This window comes from Typopeltis vanoorti, chromosome 1 (assembly GCF_054136105.1).
Source record: "Typopeltis vanoorti isolate ZY-2024b chromosome 1, IOZ_Tvanoo_1.0, whole genome shotgun sequence".
In the NCBI taxonomy this organism is placed as follows: domain Eukaryota; kingdom Metazoa; phylum Arthropoda; class Arachnida; order Uropygi; family Thelyphonidae; genus Typopeltis; species Typopeltis vanoorti.
In genome coordinates, this window is record NC_143549.1 from 4,832,941 (window position 1) to 4,857,818 (window position 24,878).

General features: G+C 35.5%; 1 protein-coding gene across 2 annotated transcripts in view; it reads left to right on the forward strand.

The window, feature by feature from the left end:
• LOC150109758 (uncharacterized) overlaps window positions 1-22,193 on the forward strand; it is a 252,828-nt gene extending 230,635 nt beyond the window's left edge. The window contains exon 8 of one of the 2 annotated variants that reach the window (XM_090396562.1): window positions 21,823-22,193. In XM_090396562.1, the coding sequence (XP_090252688.1) occupies window positions 21,823-21,884 (62 nt within the window). In that variant the 3' untranslated portion in view covers window positions 21,885-22,193. Of the gene's footprint in view, window positions 1-18,145; window positions 19,024-21,822 lie in introns of those variants that run through there. The other variant, XM_090396581.1, reaches the window with a different exon arrangement.
• Window positions 22,194-24,878: the final 2,685 nt, after the last annotated feature.

Below are 24,878 nucleotides of genomic sequence, written 5' to 3' on the forward strand. Positions count from 1 at the left end.
ACAGAAGAAATACAACAGGCATATAGTTTTATTCATTTTACTGCCACACTTTTGCATTGGTACTGTCTTATCCTACTTCCACTCTCCAGGAATCTGCTCCATTGCAAGACTTTCATCAAACAGCCAAGTTAATGATACAGTAATTTCCATAGCACATTCCCTTAATGAAAGTGGTGAAATTCCATCTAGTTGCCCTGCCTTATTGACATTTAGCATACTAAGTATTTGCAATACATCCTCTTCGTTCACTTCTAAAACTTCACAAGTCATTATTTTTCTGGGAATAAAGCCTTTAGTATCAGTTGTATTGATACTAAAGGCTTTTACTCCTCTCTCTCTCCCCCCCCCCTTTTTTTTTTTGCTATATGAAAGATCTTATCAGTTTTAACTCATAACTACCTCTGAACAGTTTAAATGTCTCAATCATATCACTTCTCCTTCTCATATCTACCAAACTTTGCATTGCACATTCCCTCAGTCTATCCTCATAACTAACATTGTGCCTGATATCATTTTTGTTGTCTGTCTCTGTAATCTTTCCAAGGTTAATTTATTCCTTTCAAATCCTGGGGAACAAATCTCAGCACAATAGTCCAAGTGTGATCTGATTAGGGCTGTGTGTAATGGAATCACCACCCTTCTATCTCTGTTCATCAGCACATCCTTCTCAGCAATCCTCTGGATTATCCTCATCAATTTTTGCAATATGTATTACTCCAAGATCTCTTGACTCTCCCACGTATCCGCACAATTCCTCCAACAGAGTTAGACCACGATGGATTCCAAACTTCAAGATGTTACATTAAACTGATACCCATATTTATTTGTCCATTTATCCACTTATTAAAATCCTCCTGTAGGGCTACCACATCTGCACTATTACTAATAACCCTTCCCAACTTATTCACATCTGCAAACAATTGAATATCACTTCCCCTCCCCTTGCAATCCATTGACAGTGTCATTGATATAAAGGTTAAACATTACCAGTCTCACTACTGAGCCCAGTGGGATTCCACTTGTAACCTCTACTTCCTTGATACTGCTCTTTCCTACACAGCTTTTTGATATCTATCAGGCAGCCACTCCCAAATCTAATTCACTAACCCTGACATCTATACCCATATGCTATGATATAACTTAATTTTTTTTTTTAATGTAGTTACTACCCATGAAAAGTTATTACCTATAGTACATTCCTACCATGAGTGGGCTAAGGATTTTTTTTTTTTCCATTTTTATCACTTTTATATATTTTTGAAATTTTTTACTTATTGTTACATATATACACTGACTTAAATATCTGCTTATCATGTGGTACCCAGTCAAATGCGTTTTTAAAATAAAGAAAGACAACATATACCTTTCTTTCCTTGATAGCTCTTATTACATTATTATAAAAGGCAATCAGATTGTTAAAACACAAGTGTCCTTAATATAATCTCCATTCTGCCTTATCGCAGCTGTCCAACATTTTTATTATTATTGTTTTATTATTATTACAGGTATCTCCATGGAGTCAGTAGACTCATCGTGGGAGACCCAAACTATCAAACCAATATCTATCATATCTCTTCTTGAATTCATTTACAGAAGAAGAACTCACAACTGAGTCAAGCAATGCATTCCACTCATTCACCACCCTACAGGGGAAAAACCTCGTTCTCACACCCTTGTTAACCACACGTCTCCTTAATTTCCAGGGATGACCTCTTGTTCTTCCATCACTATCACACAGCTGAAGCATTTCCCCTGCATGAATCTTATAAAAACCTTTTAGTAATTTAAATGTTTCTATCATATCTCCTCTTCTCTGCCTATCAATCAACCTCTCAATCCACAAGCTCAATCTATCAATGTAGGGAGGCAACCTATTCACTCAACAACTTAGTCACTCTCCTCTGAACTCTCTCCAAAACCTTCTTATCTCCAAGGAATCCAGGTGACCAGACCTGAGCACAGTAATCAAAATGTGGAAGTATCAACGCTTTATAAACGGGAATAATACCCCCTTTATCTCTGGATGTTAGTATGTTCCTCAATAACCAAGTAATTCTATGTGCAATCTTGGACAGCTTAGCAATGTGTCCCCTGAACTTCATCTTCCTATCCACCAACATCGCTAAGTCCCTCGCCTCATCAATCTCTTGGAATTCCGTTCCATCATTGTAGTACACAGCTGGTAATATTTTAATCCCAAAATGCATAACTTTCCACTTTTCCACATTGAACTGACATCCATTACCTTTTGCCCATTTTGCCAGCTTATTTAAATCATCCTGCAAACTCTCAACATCAGCTTGATTTTTTATTGTGCTACCCAACTTTGCATCATTAGCAAACAACTGAATATCTCCCTTTAAGTCATTTCCTGTATCATTTATGTACAAGTTAAAAAACAATGGCAGCACAGAGCCCTGAGGCACACCACTAGGGATGGATACCAGAAGATAGTGTATGGAGGACAGAGTCCAGAATGAGGCAGGTGACCATCCCCATCGACTCCAGTTTGTGCAACAGAATTCCATTGGGTATCCTGTCAAAAGCCTTAGAAAAATCCAGAAGTACCACTGTGTAGCCATTTCCTTTGTCCAACTCAGATGTCATTCTATTATAAAAAGTTAATAAATTGCTAAGGCAGGATCGACCTTTAACAAAACCATGTTGGCTCCTATAGAGTATCATATTGTGATCCACCCATTTGTGAATTTTGTCTTTAGCCAACTTTTCCAATACTTTTACCCTCCTGAGATGGTGATTGGTCTGTAATTAACTACTGCAGTTTTAGAGCCACCTTTATGCAAAGGAACTACTTTGCCTTCCTTCCCATACCTAGGGACCATACCAGAGTTCAAACTTAAGTTAAATAATCAAGTAGGAGGCGTAGACAATTCCTTTGCATATTCCACAACACCTGAGCTGATATTCCATCTAAACCTATAGCAGTGTTTGCATTTAAATTTTGCAATATACTAAGTACCTCTGATTTCTTAACTTTAATTCTCACATTAGTTATTGCTACAAGTACATAGATATTCTCACTTCAGTGATAGACTTTTAAAAAGTGATCACTCAGTAACTCTATTATTACATCTGAATTTGTCACCTCAATACCATCAACACCCACTAAAGTTATCCTTCCGAAGTCATTCTTCCTTTTACTTGCCACATAGTGGAAGAACTCTTTGGGATTACCCTTGATCTCCTTGGCTAAGGTCTTCTCATAATCTGATTTAGCTTTTCTTACTATGCTGGTAACCTTTCTAGCTTGAGCCTTGCACTGCTCATGGATGTACTGATCGCCTTTCTCCTTGTAAATTCTCCATAACATTTTCTTTTTTTGCAGATCAAGCTTAATATTACTCATCCATCTAACACCTAATTTGTTTGTCTTCCTGACCATGGGAACACAATCTGATATTGCCTTCCTCAGATAGCCACTGATTTTATCCCATGCACTGTTAACATCTTTCCCCTGCAATATGTTCTGCCATGGGACGGCTGCAAGCTCACTCCGAAGCTTGTTATAATTGCCTAATCTGTAGTTCTGTATATATCCCTTCTTAAGAGAGAAATCCACAAATTTTGCAGCGTACCAAGCCAATATCACATGATCGCTCTCTCACCAGTTGGAGGTAACGAGGACACCTTCTTTATCCATATATCCTCTGAACCAATGACCAGGTCTAACACTTTTACACCTTCAGTTATGTGCTGTTTCAAGTAATTATCTCATAGATGTATGAAGTCCATTTCCTTTTTGCCAGATGATATTTCCTTCTTCCAATTAAAATCCCCCATAATAATCACTAACCTTGCACTAATTTGCTGATGCATGAATTCAATATCACCCCTTGTAAGCATTTGGCTAATCTTGTATTCCTGTTAGCAAGCATGTTTTGTTGATGCATTTAATAAGTCACTTTCACAGAAACTTCATAAATGGTAGTAAAGCATTTCCTACAGAGTGGGTCTTTCAACTTAGGAAACATACCTTTTGAGGGCTAGAGAAAGTAGATGAAGCATTTACCACCCATAATTGTTTGTATTATCAGATACTTCATGTGAAACACAACTCGGATTCTAAGGTTGGATTGGTATGGGTTCAGTCAAATTCTTCTGCTATTTTGAAGTCTTATTTTTCAGAATTTACAAATGAATTTCACATTTTCAAGAACTTGCATATGTATTAAATAGATATAAAATGGATATAGTAGCAATGCAAGAGACAAATTTTACAGTACAAGGTAATTTAAAGAACGATAACCTCTCACTACTTTATGGTGAAAACAACTTTGATAAACATGAATTTTGAAATAGTTTTCATCATTAGGAAAAAATTATGGTCATTGTTGATTGAATTTGAAGCTTTTAATGGAAAAATAAGCAAGCTAAGAGTACAAGCAAAATGATTAAAGATAACTTTTATTTATGTACAATCAACCACAGAAGAAGGAAAAGATGAATTCTATGAAAAACTGATACTAATCCCTTAAAAAAAATTCACAGTAGGTTATAATCATTTCATTGAGAGAATTTGATGCAAAAATTGGAAAAGAAGTAATGCATAAAAAAAATTATTGAACACAAAGCCTTCATGAAGAGAGAAATATTAAGGAGAAATTAATAATTTGGTGGCATTCAGAAATTTAATAATATGCAGCACTAGGTTTATTACAAAAATAAACATGGAAATCTTATGATGAACATAGATTTAATCAGATACACCAATCATAATCAGTAAAAGACATTGAAATTACATTCAGAATATTTGGACTTTCAGAAGATCTGAATGTGAGAGCGACCATTTTCTAATTGGTGTGCTGTTCTTAAGTTTAAAATAAACAGTAAATATTTTTCAGTACATAGAAATCATCAGAGATACAGTATTAACAAACTAAATAAAAACAGGAGAGAAGAAAATATGAGTGCGAATTAAAATTAAAACAGAAACTGAAAAATGTGTAGATCGAAGAGAATAAAAATACTGAAATTTTCTGGAAGTGAAAATTTCTTTCATGCCAACAATGATGGCATATAAGTGGTAGCAGAAAACCCCATTGAAATTTAAAATAAAATACAGCATAAAAAATATGAACGGGCGGTAAAGAAAAAAGATGAAGCATTTGGCTTAATAACCCATCTGATATTCGTGTTGCTCAAAGATATAAAGAGAGCAGAAGAAAGACAATAAAATAATCACACAACAGAAAATAAAAATTTTTATATTAACAGATTGACGAAATCAGGAAGTCCTCCAAATACAATAACGCTAGAAAAATTGTCCATGAAATTAGGAACCAAAAAACATGTTTACATATGAAAACAATACTAAGCAATAGCAGTTGACAAACACTAGCCATTAGAGTTGAAATAGCAAACAGATGGAGAGAGAGAACTTTATCAGACTTGTAAACTGTGATGAACTTGTTGAAACTTTTAAACAGAATACTTATCATCCAGAAATACTGAACCCTTCAATAGCTGAAGTACAAAATAGTATAAAGCAGCTTAAAAACAACAAAGCATGATGAAATATTAGCAAAACTCTTCAAATATGGAGAAAGTGAATTAACTACTACTATACATAAACTAGTAAATTTAACTTAAATATAAAGAGCCAATAGGCTTCATTTTGGCAATATAAACATTATTTAAATTAAGGGGATATTAAATTCCACATTGTTTTAAAACCGAATAAGAAACTCAAAGATTGGAATCAGAGAGTTTCATGCCGAATATAGTAAAGTATAAAAATATCGGCATTTACTAGTGTGAGCTAATGCAAGTAGTCCTAGTATGTAGTACAATACCGGGCAACTCGCAGCAAAGGTGGTTAAGTTCTGATCGCTCTTCTTGGTATCTTCCATAATGTAAAAACACATTTCCTAGGAAATGTATGCTGTTGTTACATTATGGCTGGTTTCAGCCTTTTATGAGGCTTCATCAGTGAGTAGCTACACCAAATTAATACCAAAGGGTATAGCGAAAAGAACTTATATACTCTGCTATATGAGTTGTCCAAAAGGTGCTACTCTGCTATATGAGTTGTCCAAAAGGTGCACCCATTAAGTTACTTAAATATAAAGAACCAATAGGCTTCATTTCGTACGGTATTGTACTATGTACTAGGACTACTTGCATTAGCTCACGCTAGTAATCGCCGATATTTTTATAGTTTACTATATTCGGCATGAAACTCTCTGATTCCAATCTTGGAGTTTCTTACTGGGTTTTAAAACAATGTGGGATTTAATATCCCCTTAATTTAAATAAAACTAGTAAATTTAACATGGGCAAAAAAGAAGAGATATCCACAGGATGGAAAGAATTGCTAATCATTCCAGTGATAGTGATACACTAAATTGATGGAGGAGTAATGCTCCTGTTGGCAGGCTACAAAATTTTATCTAATGTTATACTAAAAAGAATCTTATCTTATGCTGAAGAAAATATAGATTAACAACAAGCAGATTTGAAAGAAATAGGTTGAGAGTAGACCAAATTTTTAAGACATGCTAGAAAAAAAAATGGAAATGTGATCACCAGATCCGTATTTTATTTATAGATTTTAGAAAAGTATATGATAGCATTCATAGGGAAGGCCTATGGGAAGTATTAGCTGGGAATACGTTATAAGATAATACATTTAATGAAAATTTGTACCACTGACAACCAAAGCATGGTATTGGTGATGGAATTATATCTGAACCATTTGATATTAAGACAAGATTGAAGCAAGGATGCCCTTCACCCATCCTTTTTATCTTAGCTCTAGAGAAATGTGTTTCAGAAACAGTAAAAGATAACACAAGCAAAACAGAAATATTATCATATATGCTTAGTTGGAGAAAATACTGAAGACATAGAATAATATTCAGAAAACTCAAAACTTGAAAATCTTGGATTACAAATCAACCAGGATAATACTAAATATTTAAATGTATTCAGAAATCATATTTAAGAGGAAAATGACCAGTTTACCATTGATAATCTGAAATTGAAAAGTGCTCTTCCTTCAAATATTTTTGAACATCAATTACTTGAGGTAATAAAATTGGTACAAAAATACAAGCTAGAATACGTGCCTCCAATAGATGATCGTATCATATCATTCACTACATTGTTTACTATCTTCAAAATTCTGTCAAGTGGAGTTAAAACAGAAATATACAAGACAAACAGACCTATACAAAAGTTTTGCATATTTTTGAAAATAAAATCCTCAGAAAAGTAAATGGACATATGAGAAGGTAATACAACAGGTGAATGGAGAAGAAGACAAAATCGAGAACATTATGAACTTTATAGATCTCCACTTGTAGCTAAAAAAACAGAACCTGCAGGTTGAGGTGGCTTGGACATGTGGAAAGAATGAGCAAGGCGAGAAGGGCTAAACAAACATTTAAGATTAATCCTGATGGAAAGCAACCTAGAAAAGACCACAGAAGCACTTGGAGGATAACATTCAAAAAGACTTAGCAAATATGGGAATCTGGACTAGACTGAAAGAGCCCAAGACAGAAAGGATTGGAGGAAGTTGGTACTTGCAGCAAGGAACATTAGAAGCTCACCAAGCTAAGGAGAAAGAAGAAGAATTTTGCATAATGAGTGTTTTCCATAAGGAGTCTGTTGACTCTAGAGGTTACCAAATAATAATAAGAAGAAAACCAGAAACAGAAAATGAGAAAATAATGTTTTTCCCTCAATCTGGCTTACAAGTGATATGAAAATAGAAACTATTACATATCCAATTGCCCATGCATCATAGTGTGCAGAAATTTTGAAATTATCCTATTACTTTATTACAGAAAGTGAGAATTACTAAGGTAAGATCCAACCTTCCCAAAGTTCTGCCATTAACCAACTTTTCCAATACCTCACACACCGCTCCTAAGATTCTGATCATGCTATATTATGTTACCTATGTCTTCGAACTTACTTTATGTAACCAAATTATCTTGCCACTGCTGATTTAGTCATACATTTTAGTAACACCTGGGCTGATATCACATCCAGTTACATTGCTGCATTTACATTGAGATTATTATTATTAACACCAGACCTCCATGAAGTCAAAGACTCATCATGGGAGGCTAACACTGTTATGCACAAAGCCCATCAAACTGTACTTTAAACTCATTCAGTGTAGCTGCATTCACCATACCGTCAGGCAATATGCATTCACTTACCAACCACTCTCCACGCAAAGAACCTGCTCCTTTTTCTAAAGCTGACACCTCCTTATAATCCAGAGATTTTTCCGTCTTGTTCTATCTGTTTCCCTCATTCTATGAAAAGTTTCTTCCACATTAATCCAGTAACAATCCTTTACCAACTTAAATATTTCAATCATATCCCCTCTCTTCCTCCTATTCACAGAGCTTTGCAGACTGCATTTCCTCAATTTTGTAATATTAAATGTCTCCAATTCATTTATTATTATTATTATTATCATCATCCAGGCCTCCATGGAGTAAAAAAAAATTGTGGGAGGTCGTTTTTAGGAAATACAAAGTCTATCATACCACTCCTGGAACCAATTAACTGTCCCCACTCCAACTATTCTCTCAGGCAATGCATTCCAAGGTTCAATCACCCTCCACGCAAAGAAACCACTCCTCACCCTCTTGCGCACAGCCTCCTTTCGTAACTTCCAGGAATCGCCCCTTCTCATTGCTCCTTCCTGCCGTTCCACCAAGTGAAAGAACTCTCCGATGTCTACCCTGTAACTGCCTCTCAACAGTTTAAAAGTCTCGATCATATCACCTCTCCTTCTTCTATCCACCAAACTCTGCAGTCCACATTCCCTCAGTCGATCCTCCTAATTCATATTGTGCAGTCCTGAAACCATCTTTGTTATCTGCCTCTGTACCTTTCCACAGTCAATTTATTCCCTTCAAATCCTGGAGACCAAATCTGAGAACAATAGTCTAAGTGTGGTCTGATCAGCACCTTATACAACAGAATGATAACTCTTTTTTCTCTGCAGGTCAACATCCTTCTCAGTATTGCAGCAATAATCTGAGTTACCCTCACTACCTTTGTAATATGCTCCCTGAATTTCAGTTTTCTATCAGTCATCACCTCCAGATCTCTTGTCTCCCCTATCTCCTCCAGTACATCTCCTCCAATCGAGTTTGCATCCTCCCATCGGTGGATCCCAAACCTCAAGACTTTACATTTTGCTGCATTAAACCAACAACCCCATTTATTTGCCCATCTGTCTAGTTGACTCAAATCCTCTTGCAGGGCTGCCACATTTGCACTATTACTGATAACCCTTCCAATGTTCACATCATCCGCAAACAACTGATTGTCCCCTTGCAATCCATTGACAATATCATTGATATAAAGATTGAACAATACATGTCCCAGTACTGAGCCCTGTGGAACCCGACTTGTAACCTTCTGCTTCCTTGATATTGCCCCATCATACACAACTCTCTGATATCAGTCAGAGAGTTGTGTATGATGGGGCAATATCAAGTCAGCCAATCCTGAATCCATTTGACTAACCCGACATTTAAACCCATGTGCTGCAGCTTAATTATCAGCTTATCATGTGGCACCCTGTCAAATGCCTTTGCAAAATCAAAAAAAATCGCAGTATATGCCTTTCCCTCATCAACTTCTCTTGTCACTTTATTATAAAAGATAATTTATATTATAAAAGATATTTATTTTAAAATTATTATAAAAGATATAAAAGAGAGCCCGTGTAGCTCAGTGGATGTGGCGTTTGCATACCACCGCGCTAGGCCGCACGAAGGAAGTCTTGGTTTCGAGTCTAGTCGGCGACTAGAGGAAATTTTTCTAAGCCTTTTTTCGACCGGTTCCCGAGTTAGTCGATCTCTGGCACGGGCAAGCAGGTTTTTCCTCCCGGAAACTCGAGTTTTTCGTCCTGTAAATTCAAGAAAATCGACCGTAGAACCCACATTATTTCAGACATTAAATATATTGTGTTAGGGTTAGAGACCACGAGATGGCGGCACATTTGAGCCGTCTCTCTTCACTGCGTACCGCTTAATTAGTGATAGCCTTGGGCCATCTGTCTCTGATTGGGTACCAGTGGAGATTGAACTGCCCACTCAGTCTCCAAAAGTTAGATAGGGCTAAATGGCCTCGCCTACTCCCGTATATACGGGAATAAAAAGGCGTTAGCTGATTTTTTTTTTTTTTTTTTTTTTCTGATAATCATATTACTAAAGCAAGAGCGCCCCTTAACAAATCCATGTTGATTCTCACAGATAACATTACCCTCATCTACCCAACTCTGTATATAATCCCTCACTAATTTCTCCAAGACCTTAACAACTACTGATGACACACAAACAGGCCTATAATTAGACACTTCCAGTTTATAAAAGACAATCATATTACTAAAGCAAGAGCACCCCTTAACAAATCCATGTTGATTCTCACAGATAACATTACCCTCATCTACCCAACTCTGTATATAATCCCTCACTAATTTCTCCAAGACCTTAAAGACTACTGATGACACACAAACAGGCCTATAATTAGACACTTCCAGTTTGCTACCGCCCTTATGCAGCGGCACTATCCTACCTTCCTTCCATTCCCTGGGTACCTTTCCTGCAGCCAGACTTTTACTGAAAAGCCAGGTCAACGGAGCTGTCGGTTCTTTAGCACATTCTCTCAAAACCCGTGGTGAAATACCATCCAATCCAACAGCTTCACTGGTATCCAGAGTACTCAGTATTTGGAACACACTCTCCTCTTGCACCTCTAAACCCTGAACCTGCCCTATCCCTCTAGTATTAAAACCTCCTCCAGGATGAAATACTCCAATAAAGTGCTCATTGAACAACTCCACTATGTCCTCTGCATCAGTCACTCTATTCCCATTTTTATCCCACAGTGTCATTCTTCCACAATTGGTTCTCTGCCTACTGGCCACATAGTTAAAAAATTCCCTAGGATTTTCTTTGGATCTTAGTGCCAATCTTTTCTCATTTTCCAGTTTTGCCTTCCTCACTATTCTGGTCACTCTCCTGTTCTACATCTTATATTCTTCGTGTATCTGTCCTCCACCCTCTCCTTGTATATCTTCCATAATCTCTTTTTCAATTGCAGTTCCTGTTTGATGTCGTTTGTCATCCACTTTACACCAAATTGTGTCTGCTTCTTCACCCGTGGAATACAGCCTACTATTGCTGCTAACAAATATTCTTTCACAATTTCCCAAGCACTAATGATATCCTGGCCTTCCAATTCTGCCCTCCATGGAACTGCCCCTAGTTGATACCTAAGACTACTGTAATCACCCACCTTATAATGCCACATATGTTCCTTTTTCTTTGATACATGTCTGTTCATCTTCCAAGTCAAAACCCAACTGGTGGGAGAGATCATCTCACTTATTATCAGCTCTTCTGATGCTATGACCAAATCCAAAACTCTTGAATCTCTTGTTCCCTCCATCACATGCTGCTGAAGATATCTGTCCCTCAAGAATTCCAGAAATTCTATCCCCTTCTTACTGCTTGCATTTTCCCTCTTCCCAGCTTATACTGCTGTAGTTAAAATCTCCCATAACAATCATTCTTCTTGCACTTGCCAAGCTCAACTGCCTAAACATCTCCTGGTCCCCACCCTCTGTGCTCCCTGGTTTATAGCAATACCCATCTCGCACCATATGCTTTCAAAACCATTTGTGTCACCGCCTTCCAAAGCCTCTAATCTAAGACGACATAAGTCATCACTTATCATAAGCAGTACTCCACCACCACGTTTTCCTTTCCTATCTTGCCGAAAAATGCTGTACCCTGCCACTTCAATTCCGGTTATTATATCATCCTCCGCCAACCACGTCTCAGAGATCCCAATAATCTTTGGCCAGGTTGAAGCTATCAGAACCACCAATTTATTTCCTTTATTTCGGATACTCCTGGCATTAGTATAGAGCATAAAAATGTCACTGCTTCTATACCTATCATTATTTACTTATGTTCTCACACTTGTACCTGTCTCTGCAGTATTTCTACCACAACGACACTCTCTCAAAGTGATTTTTCTTTTGCTTCTACAACCTTCCTACCATCAATAGTGATCTCTTTATCTTGTGCATATAGGATGAGGAAGGAAGAATGAGAGAGAGAAAGTCTGTGCACATTTGAGGCATTGGTTTTTCAGAGACTTTTTTGGTTTTCAGTAAGAAATGAGGGAATAAGGCAAATATTTGATAAACAGTCTGCTCAGATCTTCAATTATCAATGTGCAACATGAAAATCATATAATGCTAAAACAGTGTTTTGTGTGTAAAATAACATTAAGTAATTGATGTAGCCATAGCTGATGGATACCTAAAATTTTACATGACAAAATCAGTAATTCTGAGACATATGCTTAATCATAATTTTTTGTCATGGGACTTTCTGCAGTACTAGTGCTTGCCAATTTTCTTCATTCAGTAGGATGAGATTCTGTGTTAGGAGGGATGGAAAAGAGCATACAATAAAAATGAGAATTTTACGGCAAGCAATTTATGCATAATGTGCAAAAGCATATCATGCATAAATTGCATTAAGTGAAGTGCTAGCAGTAGCCATTTCATATTTCTCAGGATGATAGTTAATATCATTAAGAAACTAGGACAACACAGGTTGAAGAAGATACGATGATACATTTCTATGGAGACAACACTAATATAATACAGTAAGAAGAGGTTCTGTTTCAGTGATTGGATCATTTTGTAATATTGTAACAACTAGAACAAAGGAGATGCATATATTGTTATTTCTCAATTTCATTGTAAGCATTTTACTGAATAGAAGATATACTATTATTACTATGTGACACCTCCAGGGAGTCCAAGAACTCATTGTGGGAGGGCAGACTACTCTACTTCATTAAATACATCTCATCCTTTCCACTACTACTTAATTCTCCAACTATGACACCACTACCATCAATGCCATCTGTCGCCCAGCATCACCAACAACAGTATTTTTTTTGTCTGTAAATTGCATGTGTTCTGAAGGCCGACTTGGCTGGATGCAGGATGAAAAACATGAGTTTCTTGGAGAAAAAGAAACCTTCTACCACCATATGAGATTGGCTAACTCACCTTCAACTGAAAAAGCCCATATAAGGATTCCCCTCGTCACGATGAGAATAGAACCCAGGTCTTTTCCAATCAAAGGGTGCAATGTTCCACTATTCTTCCAAATGCGCTACAGCACAATTGGAAGAATTGTGCTGTAGCAAAAAGAAAAGAATGGTGCCAAGCATTGTTAAACTCTAAAACTGCACTGTAAAAACAACTCTGTGTTGCTTTTACAGTGCAGTAAAAGCAATGGCCAATAATGAGAAACACTAATAATTATTTTTGACAAAAAATCCTTCGAATCCCATCTGGAATGCAGTACATAGATTTGGTGCAGATCAGATTTCATAGTTAAGTCATACTGCTAGCTATGAAATCTGATCTGCACCAAATCTATGTACTGCATTCCAGATGGGATTCGAAGGATTTTTTTGTCAAAAATAATTTCTAGCGCATACTAGAAATAGTGCAGAAGAATATATTCTGATAGTGGAATATCAGTTAAGAGGAGAGACTGAGTGATGTAAGTCACATTACAAAGTTTGGTAAACAGATGGATGAGAAAAAAATATATATATACATACAAACATACACAGTAATCTTTCATTCATTTGATCACCTGGGGAAATCAGTTTGGTGTGAATGCACAGTTACATAATGTTGTTCCAGGTGACAGGTGATAACCCACTCAAGGTTTGGTTGTGTGAAGGCCAGATAGACCATTGTGTGTGTGGGGGATGGGGGTGGAGATAGCCAAATATTATAATAGTTTTGTAGTTCCTGCCCAAAAGGTTATTTGCAAAACTATAGTGTATTTGTCCATACCATGAGTGGGCTGTAGGTTTCTTTTTATTTTTTCCCCATTTTTATTTATTTTTTATATAGTCTAGAAATTCTGCTCTAGAAACCAAATATTGAACTTTTCCAACAGAGTGGGACATCATTATTTTGAAAAATGCTTTTTCAATTTTCTGAATGCACTCCAGGAAAGTTGAACTCTCCTATTTATTTCCTTTTGGAGTCCCCAGTTTAGATCAATGAGATGACCTAAGTATGTATATGAAGAGACTCTTTCCAAGAAATTGTTTTCTATTATTACTAGCTTCTCTAAAATCTTCGCATTCACTCCAGAGATACTGATATATTAACAGTTAGCCATATCAGTCTTTGCATCATCTGTGTGCAACTGGATTATCATACATTCTTTTCATTCCTATAGAATCTTTCTTGAGTTAAGACTCAAATTATACAATCATGTCAGTAGCCTGGCCAGTTCACTGAATATTCTTTTAACCATCTTACCGGCCATTATGAATCTTCATACGCTTTGTATCCATCATATATTTCAATGTAATATCAATGGTAATACAATTTTAATATGCACTTCGCATCCATTGTAACTTGGACGTATATATATATATATATGTCCTGGCCGGTAGCATGGTTAACATAGGTGCTGATATCTCCTCTGTCAATATTGTGCAATATGGATGGATGGGATATCAGCACCCAGGTTATTTCTTATCGAAGTTACATAACAGCTCTTCAACCTCATTCTTATACACCTCTGTCCCTTCATCCAATGTAATAGTGATATCACTGTGTCATGTTGCATTCACTAGTCTGATAGCACTTACAAAGGTAGGCACTTATTCTTTCTTTTACTTGCAGCATAATAATAAAATTGTTTTTGAGTTTTCATTAGCCAATTTCTATGTGTTTTGCATACAAGAATCATAAATTTTCTGGCCTGCTGTTCATATAATTCATAACTCATCTCATCCTTAATCCAACAATATTTCTTCTACATAATATTCTTCTTGTGAATCCCATATTTAATAAATACATCCATTGCACTTGAACTCTGTGGATGCATTCATCTACTGCATCCTTGAAACATCTTTTCAGAACTTCCCATGGAACTGAACATAGTATTCTGTTCTCCCAAGTTTATCATAATTTCCAGATTTGTAGTTCGAAATGTAACCTTTCCTAATTGGAACATCCATATATACTTTGCGACTTCCCAGTCAGTATGACATGATTATTCTTACCAATTGGTGACAAAACAGTCACATCCTTAACTAAGATCTCTTCCGATGCTGTATAAATCTAACACACTTTGTCCTTGAGTTCCTTCTTTTACATGCTTCATTCTTTCAGCCTTCACTTCATCCCAGATAGCCTCAAATTCATTGCTTCATAGGACATTACTATTAATGTTTTCATGAGTTTCTATCAGTGGTGCACCCAGAGGGGAGGGGACAATGGGATCCTGCCCCACAAAGAAAAAAAGGAAAAACAAATACTAGAAAATTTTCTAAAAATCCTTAATAAAATTCAATTTTTTAATTTATATTGTGTTGTATCTTCTATTTCTATACTACTTATGAATTAGCGATCATTGCAGATGCTCAGATGCGTAGGTCGTATGCAATGCTTAGTGTGTATTCTCAAATCGTCTACTCAGCTCCCCCCCCTCCCAAGATTAAACCCTGAGTGGTTTCTATCCTAATTAGACTAAAATCATCTGATATCATTAGTAGAATTCTCCCTCCTCTTCTGTCCTTCCTTAAAATGTACTCTCTTCACTCAATTCTGGTACTACTACATCTGATTCTGAGAGTCTTAGGCCCCTAAGTATTCACCATGACTACAAACTTAACCCCTTTATTCCCGATATGCCTGGCATTTGTATTTAGAAATTTGAGTTTTTGAGTTCTAATAAAGCTCAGTTTCTTTGATTCTAATAATAAAACTTCATAAAAACTGAATGGAGTATAAATAGTAATACGAAAAAAAGAAAGGAAAAAAAAAAAGAAAAAGGAGTGACTAAGAACAGTACCTGGTTAATTTATTTTTATTTGCTCATCCATTTTTACATTGTTACGCCAAACCATCTGATTAATGATGCTTGCTGTTTCTATCTTCCACCTTCGAAATAGTGATTACATATTTACTATAATAAAAGTTTACTGTCATTATCTCATTATATATAGTTTTGTAGCATAGTCATATTTTTGAGATATTCTTTTGTAACCTTAAATGGACCTTAAAGGAATTCCTTGGACTACGCGGGGGTTAGAGGCACCGATGCCCCGTGTTGTTCGAAAATCCGTGTGTAACTTTTGACTCTCCAAACACTTAATTGCTAATAGCCTACTGTTGACCGGAAGCCTTACTGATAACATAAACAGTCGATTAATGCATATTCTGTATGTTATATGTTATATGTATTATATATTGTATTCTTACAATATATAATACATATATTATATATTGTAAGAATACAATATATAATATTTTATTCTTACAATATATAATATAATAATACAATAATAAAGAATACGATATATAATATTTTATCTAGAGAAAATAAAATGTTATAAGAAAATCATAAGTGGATGTAAATACATTTACAGTACTGTATTTATCGATACCGTAAGTTTTACATCCTATGTTTGTCGGTATCTACATCAATATTGTCTTATATGATGCAAAAATGTAGTGTTATGTGTATTACTAACACTAGACATCAAAATTGAAAAGGTAATATGAAAAAGAAATTCATATTTATTTACAAATATAACGATTCATGCGTTGATAACGAAAAAGCAGCAAAATATGATTGCTTTATGGTAGCCTATTGCAATCGATACGATTGCTTTGTGGTAGCCTAGCCTATACACTAATGGATGGATTATTATTACTATACAAACACCTCCAGGAATCAAGACTCATACCTCATTTTAAATTGGTTTAATATTTGTGCACTCACCATCTCATTAGGCAATATATTCCATTCACCAGCCACTCTCCATGCAAAAAAAGTCATGCCGCACTTTCTTATGCTTATATGAATCGTTATAAATTTTTGCTATTAATTATTAATTTATGCTAATTAATTAAAAATTAATAATAGTTATTTTATGCAGATATGATTTAATACTGCATCTTTAAGTTTGTTTACATTTCTCTCAACCGCGAATGGTATCATGTACGATCTGTAAGTATTTGTGTGCTTAAGTTTTGATAAATTTTAACTTTTTATGATAGGTTTAGGTATATTTTATGATAAATGATAAAATAGGCTAGTGCCTATATATATGCAGAAATAGAGATGTTATGATTCCATTGCATGATCAGGCCTCATATGGATTACTGTGCACAGATTTGGTCACCGGGTTTTCATGGTGACGAGGATATGTTGGAAAGGATACAGAGAAGATTCACAAAGTGGTCTTTGGAATGTGGAATACGAGGACAGATTGAGGGAATGTAAGTTGCAGAGCCTCGTGAATAGGAGGAAGAGGAGGGATATGATTGAGACATATAAACTGGTCAGGGGTTGTTATCAGGTAGATATGGAAGAGATTTTTCATACAATTGGAGAGGGAAGTAGAACAAGAGGCCATTGCTGGAAACTGTATAGGTAGGGTGTGAGAAGCAGGGTTTTTTTGCATGGTTGGTGAGTGGAATGCATTGCCTGAGTGTGTTGTGAATGTGGACACATTGAATCAGTTTAAGACGAGGTTGGATGAGCATTGTATGCAATAGTGAGTACCTCCCACGATGAGTCTCTGACTCCATGGAGGTCGGGAGTTGATAATAATAATATATATTTTATGCATTCATCACACCTAACTTTTTCTTAATTTTTTCGATATTTCTGAGCTACTCGATTCATCAGCGAGTTTGTTCAAATTGTCGCAAATCTTCAATAAATTTTCCAGTGCAGTATATTTATTCAAAATACCGCTTATAAGTGGACCCACGCAGTTCAAGCCCGCAATCTTCAAGGGTCATCTGTACTTTTAAAATGTTGTCAGTTAATACTGTTACTTAATTCTGTTATGTTATAGTAAGTAACCATTATGTCAGGGGCGAATGCTGGTCTTGAAACTCACGCTTGTTCTGGTTATCATTCAGGGAGTGAGAGGTGTGATTGCAGTCTGCTTAGCGGAATAATGAATTACTGACCATTTAAAACTATATATTTAGAAATTTATGTACATTTAATCATACAAATACAACATTTATTTTACAAATGATATTCTATCTTTTTCAATTTAGCTACTTGAATACAAATTCTACCCTGCGGTTCTTCTTTATGAACTGGTCAATAACATCCTCATAAAAAGTTGGTTGTCACTTAATTGTCCCAAGCAACACGCACATTTGTAAAGGCTGGCTGAAGCTCACTCGCTAGAGCTACGTTGACTGCGTATGGCCTGTGTTTAAGCAACAGAGCTAGACGACGTGAAATAGCTATGCTCGCGTGAAATCACAGTGCTGCTGCGAGGACCTGGAAGCTCCTACAACAGAGCAAGCCAAGGTAGCTTTGACTAGACGAGCAAGCATCAACCTTCGATACACAACGCAAAGCTCAATTATTGCCGTGCAAGCTTAGACGTCTTCTGTCTACAAAAATAAACGCCTAAATGGAATGCTTATAAACGCATGCATTTATTAACAAATAAATATTACTTCTTTCTCAAGTAATGAAGCAGATCGAATTCTCCATGCTTGCGCAGCAAGCATGGAGAATTCGATCCTGCATTATGTATGGTTTATTATTCAGAAAAATAATAAATTAATAAAAGGAATTTATTTCACATTAGAGAGTAGTGAGTGTGTAATTTCATTTGCATATTTTCTGACATTTCTTTCTAATCTTGCCATTTCAGTACCAACAACTTATTTTTTCTATCAAGAGTCATCCACTGCATTTATCAGTTGATATGGGCACTGCCTTTCAGCTCTGTGGGTCCAATATTTTTTTATATTTCTGTTAAAAAAAATTGTTAAGCTCATAGATAAAATTTGAAATATATGAGATGATCTCAATAGTCGCTTAACTATAAAATGTTATAATAATTCATACCTAAATGTGTATATATTTATTTTATGATAACTTTTCATAGTCCTAATGAAAGCAGGTTTTATGCTTTTGTATGTTTAAATGCTGTTTGTTTTTTGAATTCATGAGTGTTTTTTTTATCTGTATTTCATTTTCCTTTAAAATTTTGATTTTTATTGCTATTTTTTCATTGCTTTTAATTCTGCTTCATGGCCCTGCCTGCTATATATTTATGTAAATAATTATTTTCTATTTTTTTTTATTATAACCACTGTTTATTATATAGTAGTTTAAAATTTCTTATGTTTGTGTGTGTATGTGTATATATATATATATATATATATATATATATATATATATATATATATATATATATATATCACCTTTGTGCCTTTCGATTATATAAAAAATAAAATAAATATAAGAAAGAAACTGCATAATAATTTTATAAAAACTAAAGTGATTTGCTTTTATTTTGCCAGGTGCATGATTTAACAATGTCAGTTACATATAAATGCAAACACAGTTAAGTAAAAATAGTAATGACACAAAATTCTCAGATATATATATGTTAAAACACAGGAATTAAATATAAATAATTTAAAACATTATTTACATAAGCAGTCTAAACAAAGAGCATTCTTCATTGTATTTTTAAGAAGAGCAAGTTCTGTGATATAATGAGAATAAAATGAAGAACCAAAAAGCTTCAGTTGGGCGATGCAAAAATTATAAAAATCAAGTGGATGTTAAATCCAGCATTATTTCAAATCCGAATATAGAAACTATAAAAGTTTCGTATGAAATTTGACCAGAGAGTTTACGGGAATACAATCGCCAGCATTTACGAGTTGCCCTAGTCGGACTTATAGGGGACATGATCGCTATGTCCAAGCGTCTGTATATTCTCCTCCTATTCGTCCATTTTGATAAGATTTCATTGGCCTAACAGCTGTTACAAACTGGCTGGTTTTCGTCAGAGACCAGGCAGAAACTTGAAGAGAGCAAAAACTCTCTTTCAATGCTAAGGAACTTGCAACATCGGATAGGTGTATTTTTCGTAAGCGAACTCTCGATCGGCGCGTAAAAGTATTTACTAAAATAAAGAACCAAAAGGCTTCCTGGGAGGTGTGGTTCTTAACCTTTTAGTAGGCGTAAACCCCCCCTATGTATCCTAAAATATTTAATTGGCTCCCTGGTTGATAGTAACATAATAATAATTAAACCTAAAAAAATAAATAGTGGTTTTATTTACTGATTATAATGACAAAAAAAAAAAAATCAGAAAACAGAAATCAGCTTGACTTAAATATTACTGTAAAAACTTTACTGTAGAAAATCAAATAATGTTCTTTGTTTGCTTATTTTATAACAGGTAAATTTTAAGAAATAACATCAATATTACAGCACTGAAAGTTTCGAAAAGTAATTGCACTCAAGTAGCACTTAACAATTAAGTTCTATGCATTCGTACTAGTATTGTGTAAAACTTCAGAGAATACTTCTGTCACACGTCCGGCAGGCAGATGTCACGACTTGCTGTATTGCGAGCAGCGAAAAGTCTACTTGTGGCGCCACCACAAAAGAAACCACTACATTAAACTGGTAAGTATGGCAAGCTTAGGAGATTGCTTGGATTGTCATGGCATGTTAAACTTCAAGGGCTGTATGTTGATAGTGCATGGGAAGTGGTTAAGGAGTGTTTGAGGGAGGTAATGGCTGACTGCATATCTAGAGTCCGGAGAGTAAATCAAGTGGGAGTTAAATGAATGAATAACGCCATTAAGCTTGAGCTGGAAAAAAAAAAAAAAAAAAAAGAAAGAAACAAGTGTGGATGAAATTTAAGGAGAAAAGCGACTTGCAGGCACAGGAACAGTACGAAGCACATGCCAGAGGGGTAACTAGTTTGGTAAGAAAACTAAATGCAGATTATGAAAAGAAATTAGCAATGCAAGCTAAAGTGGATACCACACAGATCTTTCGATATGCTGCAAGTAAAAGAAAAAATGTATACGGCAAAATGATTCTAAGGAATGTCAATGGCAGGGAGGTAATTGAATCAGCTGAAATAGTAGAATTACTAAGCGAACACTTTGCAAGAGATGAAATGTATATTACAGAACCTTAATGTAACTACATCTGTGGGATTGGATGGTATACCAGCTCGAGTCTTACGTGAAACGGCAAAGGAATTGTCAATTCCTTTGACTATATTGTTTATGTTTACGTCTCGGCTCTGGGTTAGTCCCGAGCGGATTGAAAGAGTGCTTGCGGGATGAAAAACCCGCAGATAAACTGGCGGAAAAAACTCTATTTAATCCCCAAGACCCGCTAACTTGGCTATGACTGAGGAGGATCCTTAAGCTCCTCACGTCACCGACGGGAATAGAACCTAGGACACTCCTTCCTCAGGCATATGGTTGCGAAGCACAAAGCCACTAGGCTAACCGCCTGGACTCTCTGGTCAAATTTCATACGAAACTTTTATAGTTTCTATATTTGGCTTTGAAATAATGCTGGATTTAATATCCACTTGATTTTTAAAGAAATTAAAAAGTTTCGCATACACCTCGCACACGAAAAAAAAAAGTTAAAAACTTTAAGAAACAAATAGTGAATGTTATTATGGAAGGTTTAGATATTTTGGAATTCTGTTGAAGAGAATCAGCATTTCAACTCAGCAATCGTCAGCTTGTCTTTGTTGTTGAGCCGCGCTATCTTTTGTTAATACCGCACCAATCATATGCGAGACAGGTAGTAGCAATAGAGAATAGTGCATTCTTGGTAAGTCATACCCGTTTTCAGTTTTTATAAATCATGGTGATCTTATGATTCCTAAATGATAAAAGGACAAGCAATAATGAAACTGTTTGTTTTAATTTAATTACAGAAGCAATGCTGCAAGAAGATTCAAATATGTCGAGTGATGAAGGCGAGCTGCCGATCGCGTAAATAACGTAGATAATTAAAATTTAAATGCATTCATTTTATAAATAATGTGTGGAACTATAAATTATAATGAATACTGAGAATTTAATTATAAACATCAATTTATTTTTTCCTGATAAACTAGTTTCCGAAAATTCCTACATATATCGCGCACCACGATTTTTTAACTTTCATTTTGAGAGAAAAAGTGCCAGTTATACTCAAGTGATTTCTGCGTGTGTGAGTGAAATAAACAGTCTATTTATATTTATTTAAATATTTTCATCAGAGAATGTAGCATCTAATTTAAAATTTGCAATTAAATTTTTCGAACTTGTTCAATAAATGCTAATTCTTTTCACCTATATGAAAAAAAAAAAAAAAGTCCTTTTCCTGAAATATTGCAACATTTAAAATGAAATATTAAAATGAATGTGAAAAATGTAAGGACCGACTTTAACATAAATATTTCATCTTATTTTATAACCATAATGCTGGTCGATCGGTATAGCCTCCTCTACTAATTGCTCATGCAAAAACTTTAACAAGTTTGAGTGTGGTTAGTAGTTGGAAGGGTTAAATCATTCTATGCTGTTGTCACACTCTCCCTCGATGAGTCTTTTGACTCCCTGGAGGTGTCAAATAATAATAATTTTAGATAAAGAATTAGTTCATACCTACTGCAGTTAGACAGATGAGTTTGTCTTGTCTTTTGATAACTGGTGATGGCTGGTATAAATTTTTTTTTTTTTTTTTGGTGAGTCCTACAGTTGTCAAAATTTTTTAAACAATAGTTTTTTATAGGAAGTTTTTCATTTTATTACAAATTAAATTGAACTTCATTAGAAATTAAATTATATTCTTGTTTAACCCTTTATCCAAGTGTAAGCAAGTGTAAACGGAGCAGAGGGAATACCATCAGGTACAAAGGGAACTGAATTTTTGAACTTGGGAGAGAAATGTCTTAGACAACATGTGGTGGCTGGAACACAAAGATCAAGAGGTTTGGATTTGGTCATAGCTTCAGATCTGATTATGACTGAGATGTCATACGTGTCCAGTTGGTGAGAGTGACCATGTAGTCCTGACTTGGAGGATGAATAGGCATGTAGAAGTATCGATACAGAAGGAAATTATATAAAATTATAAGACAATTTCTAGCAACTATCACAGACATAGAAACCACCCCTGCAGCAATTCAGTAGGTGAAAGAAATTGAAAGAAAAGAGGTCAGCAGTATATAGGAGATACTTAAGAAAAAATTGTTAACAGCAATGGCAGATTGTATATCTCAAATGAAGAAAATAAAACGATTTGGAGTCAACTGGATGACAAGAGAAATTAAATGGGAATTACAGACAAAAAAGAGATTTTGGAAGATATTTAAAGAGATAGGTGGAGCACAGTTATTATTGTTATTATTATTATTCAGGCCTCCATGGAGTCAAAAGACTCATAGTGTGAGGTCCTTCCTAGGAAACACAAAGGCTATCATACCACTCCTTGAGCTCATTGACTGTTCTTGCTCTCATCATTCTATTAGGCAATGCATTCCACGGTTCAACCACCCTCCATGCAAAGAAACCACTCACTCTCTTGCTCACAGCTTCCTTTTGCAACTTCCAGGGATGGCTCCTTGTCATCGCTCCTTCCACCAAGTGAAAGAACTCCCCTCTGTCAATTCTGTAACTACCTCTCAACAGTTTAAAAGTCTTAATCATATCACCTATCCTTCTTCTATATACCAAACTCTGCAGTCCGTATTCCCTCAGCCGATCCTCATAACTAATATTGTAGTCCTGAAACCATCTTTGTTATCTGCCTCTGCCCTTTCCACAGTTAGTTTACCCCCTTCAAATCATGAGGACCAAATTTGAGAATAGCAAGTGTGGTCTGATCAGGGTCTTATACAATGGAATGATAACTTTTATCTCTGCAAGTCACCATCCATCTCAGTCTTCACCACCTTTGCAATATGTTCCCTGTATTTCAGTTTTCTATTAATCATCACCCCGAGATCCCTTGTTTCCCCCTACTTCCTCCAGTACAGCTCCTCCAATTTGAGTATGTTGCATGAGGAATATAAGGCTCAAGCCAGGAAAGTGATTAGTATTGTGAGGAGAAAAAAAGCAGAATATGAAAGGAGTCTAGCACTTGCTGGATAGAGATGGAACTCAGGTAACGAATGCAGATGACATAGTTCAGCTATTTAATGATCATTTTATTAGAATGTTCTTCCTGGGACAGCAGGCTTTATTCCTAGAGGGATAAGGAGTGGTGATGTGTTAGAAGTGAAGTATTTAGCATACATATTCCAAATATGTGTGCTAAATGTCAATAAGGCAGGGGCACTAGATGGAATTTCACCACTTGCTTTAAGGGAATATGCTATGGAATTGATTGTATCATTAACACGAAAGGTTATTCATAAACCTATAGCACATTTTATACTGTGGGTAGGCTAAAATTTTTTTTTCTGTTTTTCTCAATTTTATATATATATATTTTTTTTGCTATTCTAATGAGAGTCTTGCAATGGGACAGGTTCCTGAAGAGTGGAAGTAGGGTAAGATAATGCTACTGCATAAAGGTGGTGGTAGAATGGAGGTATCAACCTATAGGTTTGTTTGTATTTATTTCTGTAGTTAAGATCATTGGAGAAATTGATAAGAACTTGTATACAGAATTGGACAGATGCAGGCCAGTGTGGATTTGTTGAAGGGCATTCTTGTTTTAGTAACCCACTTATTGGAGGCCTGATGTAACATGAAAAAGTTCCAAGTTTGTTCTCTAGAGCAGGATTTCTGGACTGGAAAAAATAAATTTTAAAAAAATGCAAAAAAATATATATATAAAATTGAGAAAAACAGAAAAAAAAATCGTTGCCTATCCACAGTATAAAATGTGCTATAGGTTTACAAATAATCTTTCGTGGGTGAGAGCAACATTAAAAAAAAAAAAAAAAAATCTGGTTACATTTTGCAATAGGGTGATGAGTAATGAGACAGAGTAATGTTC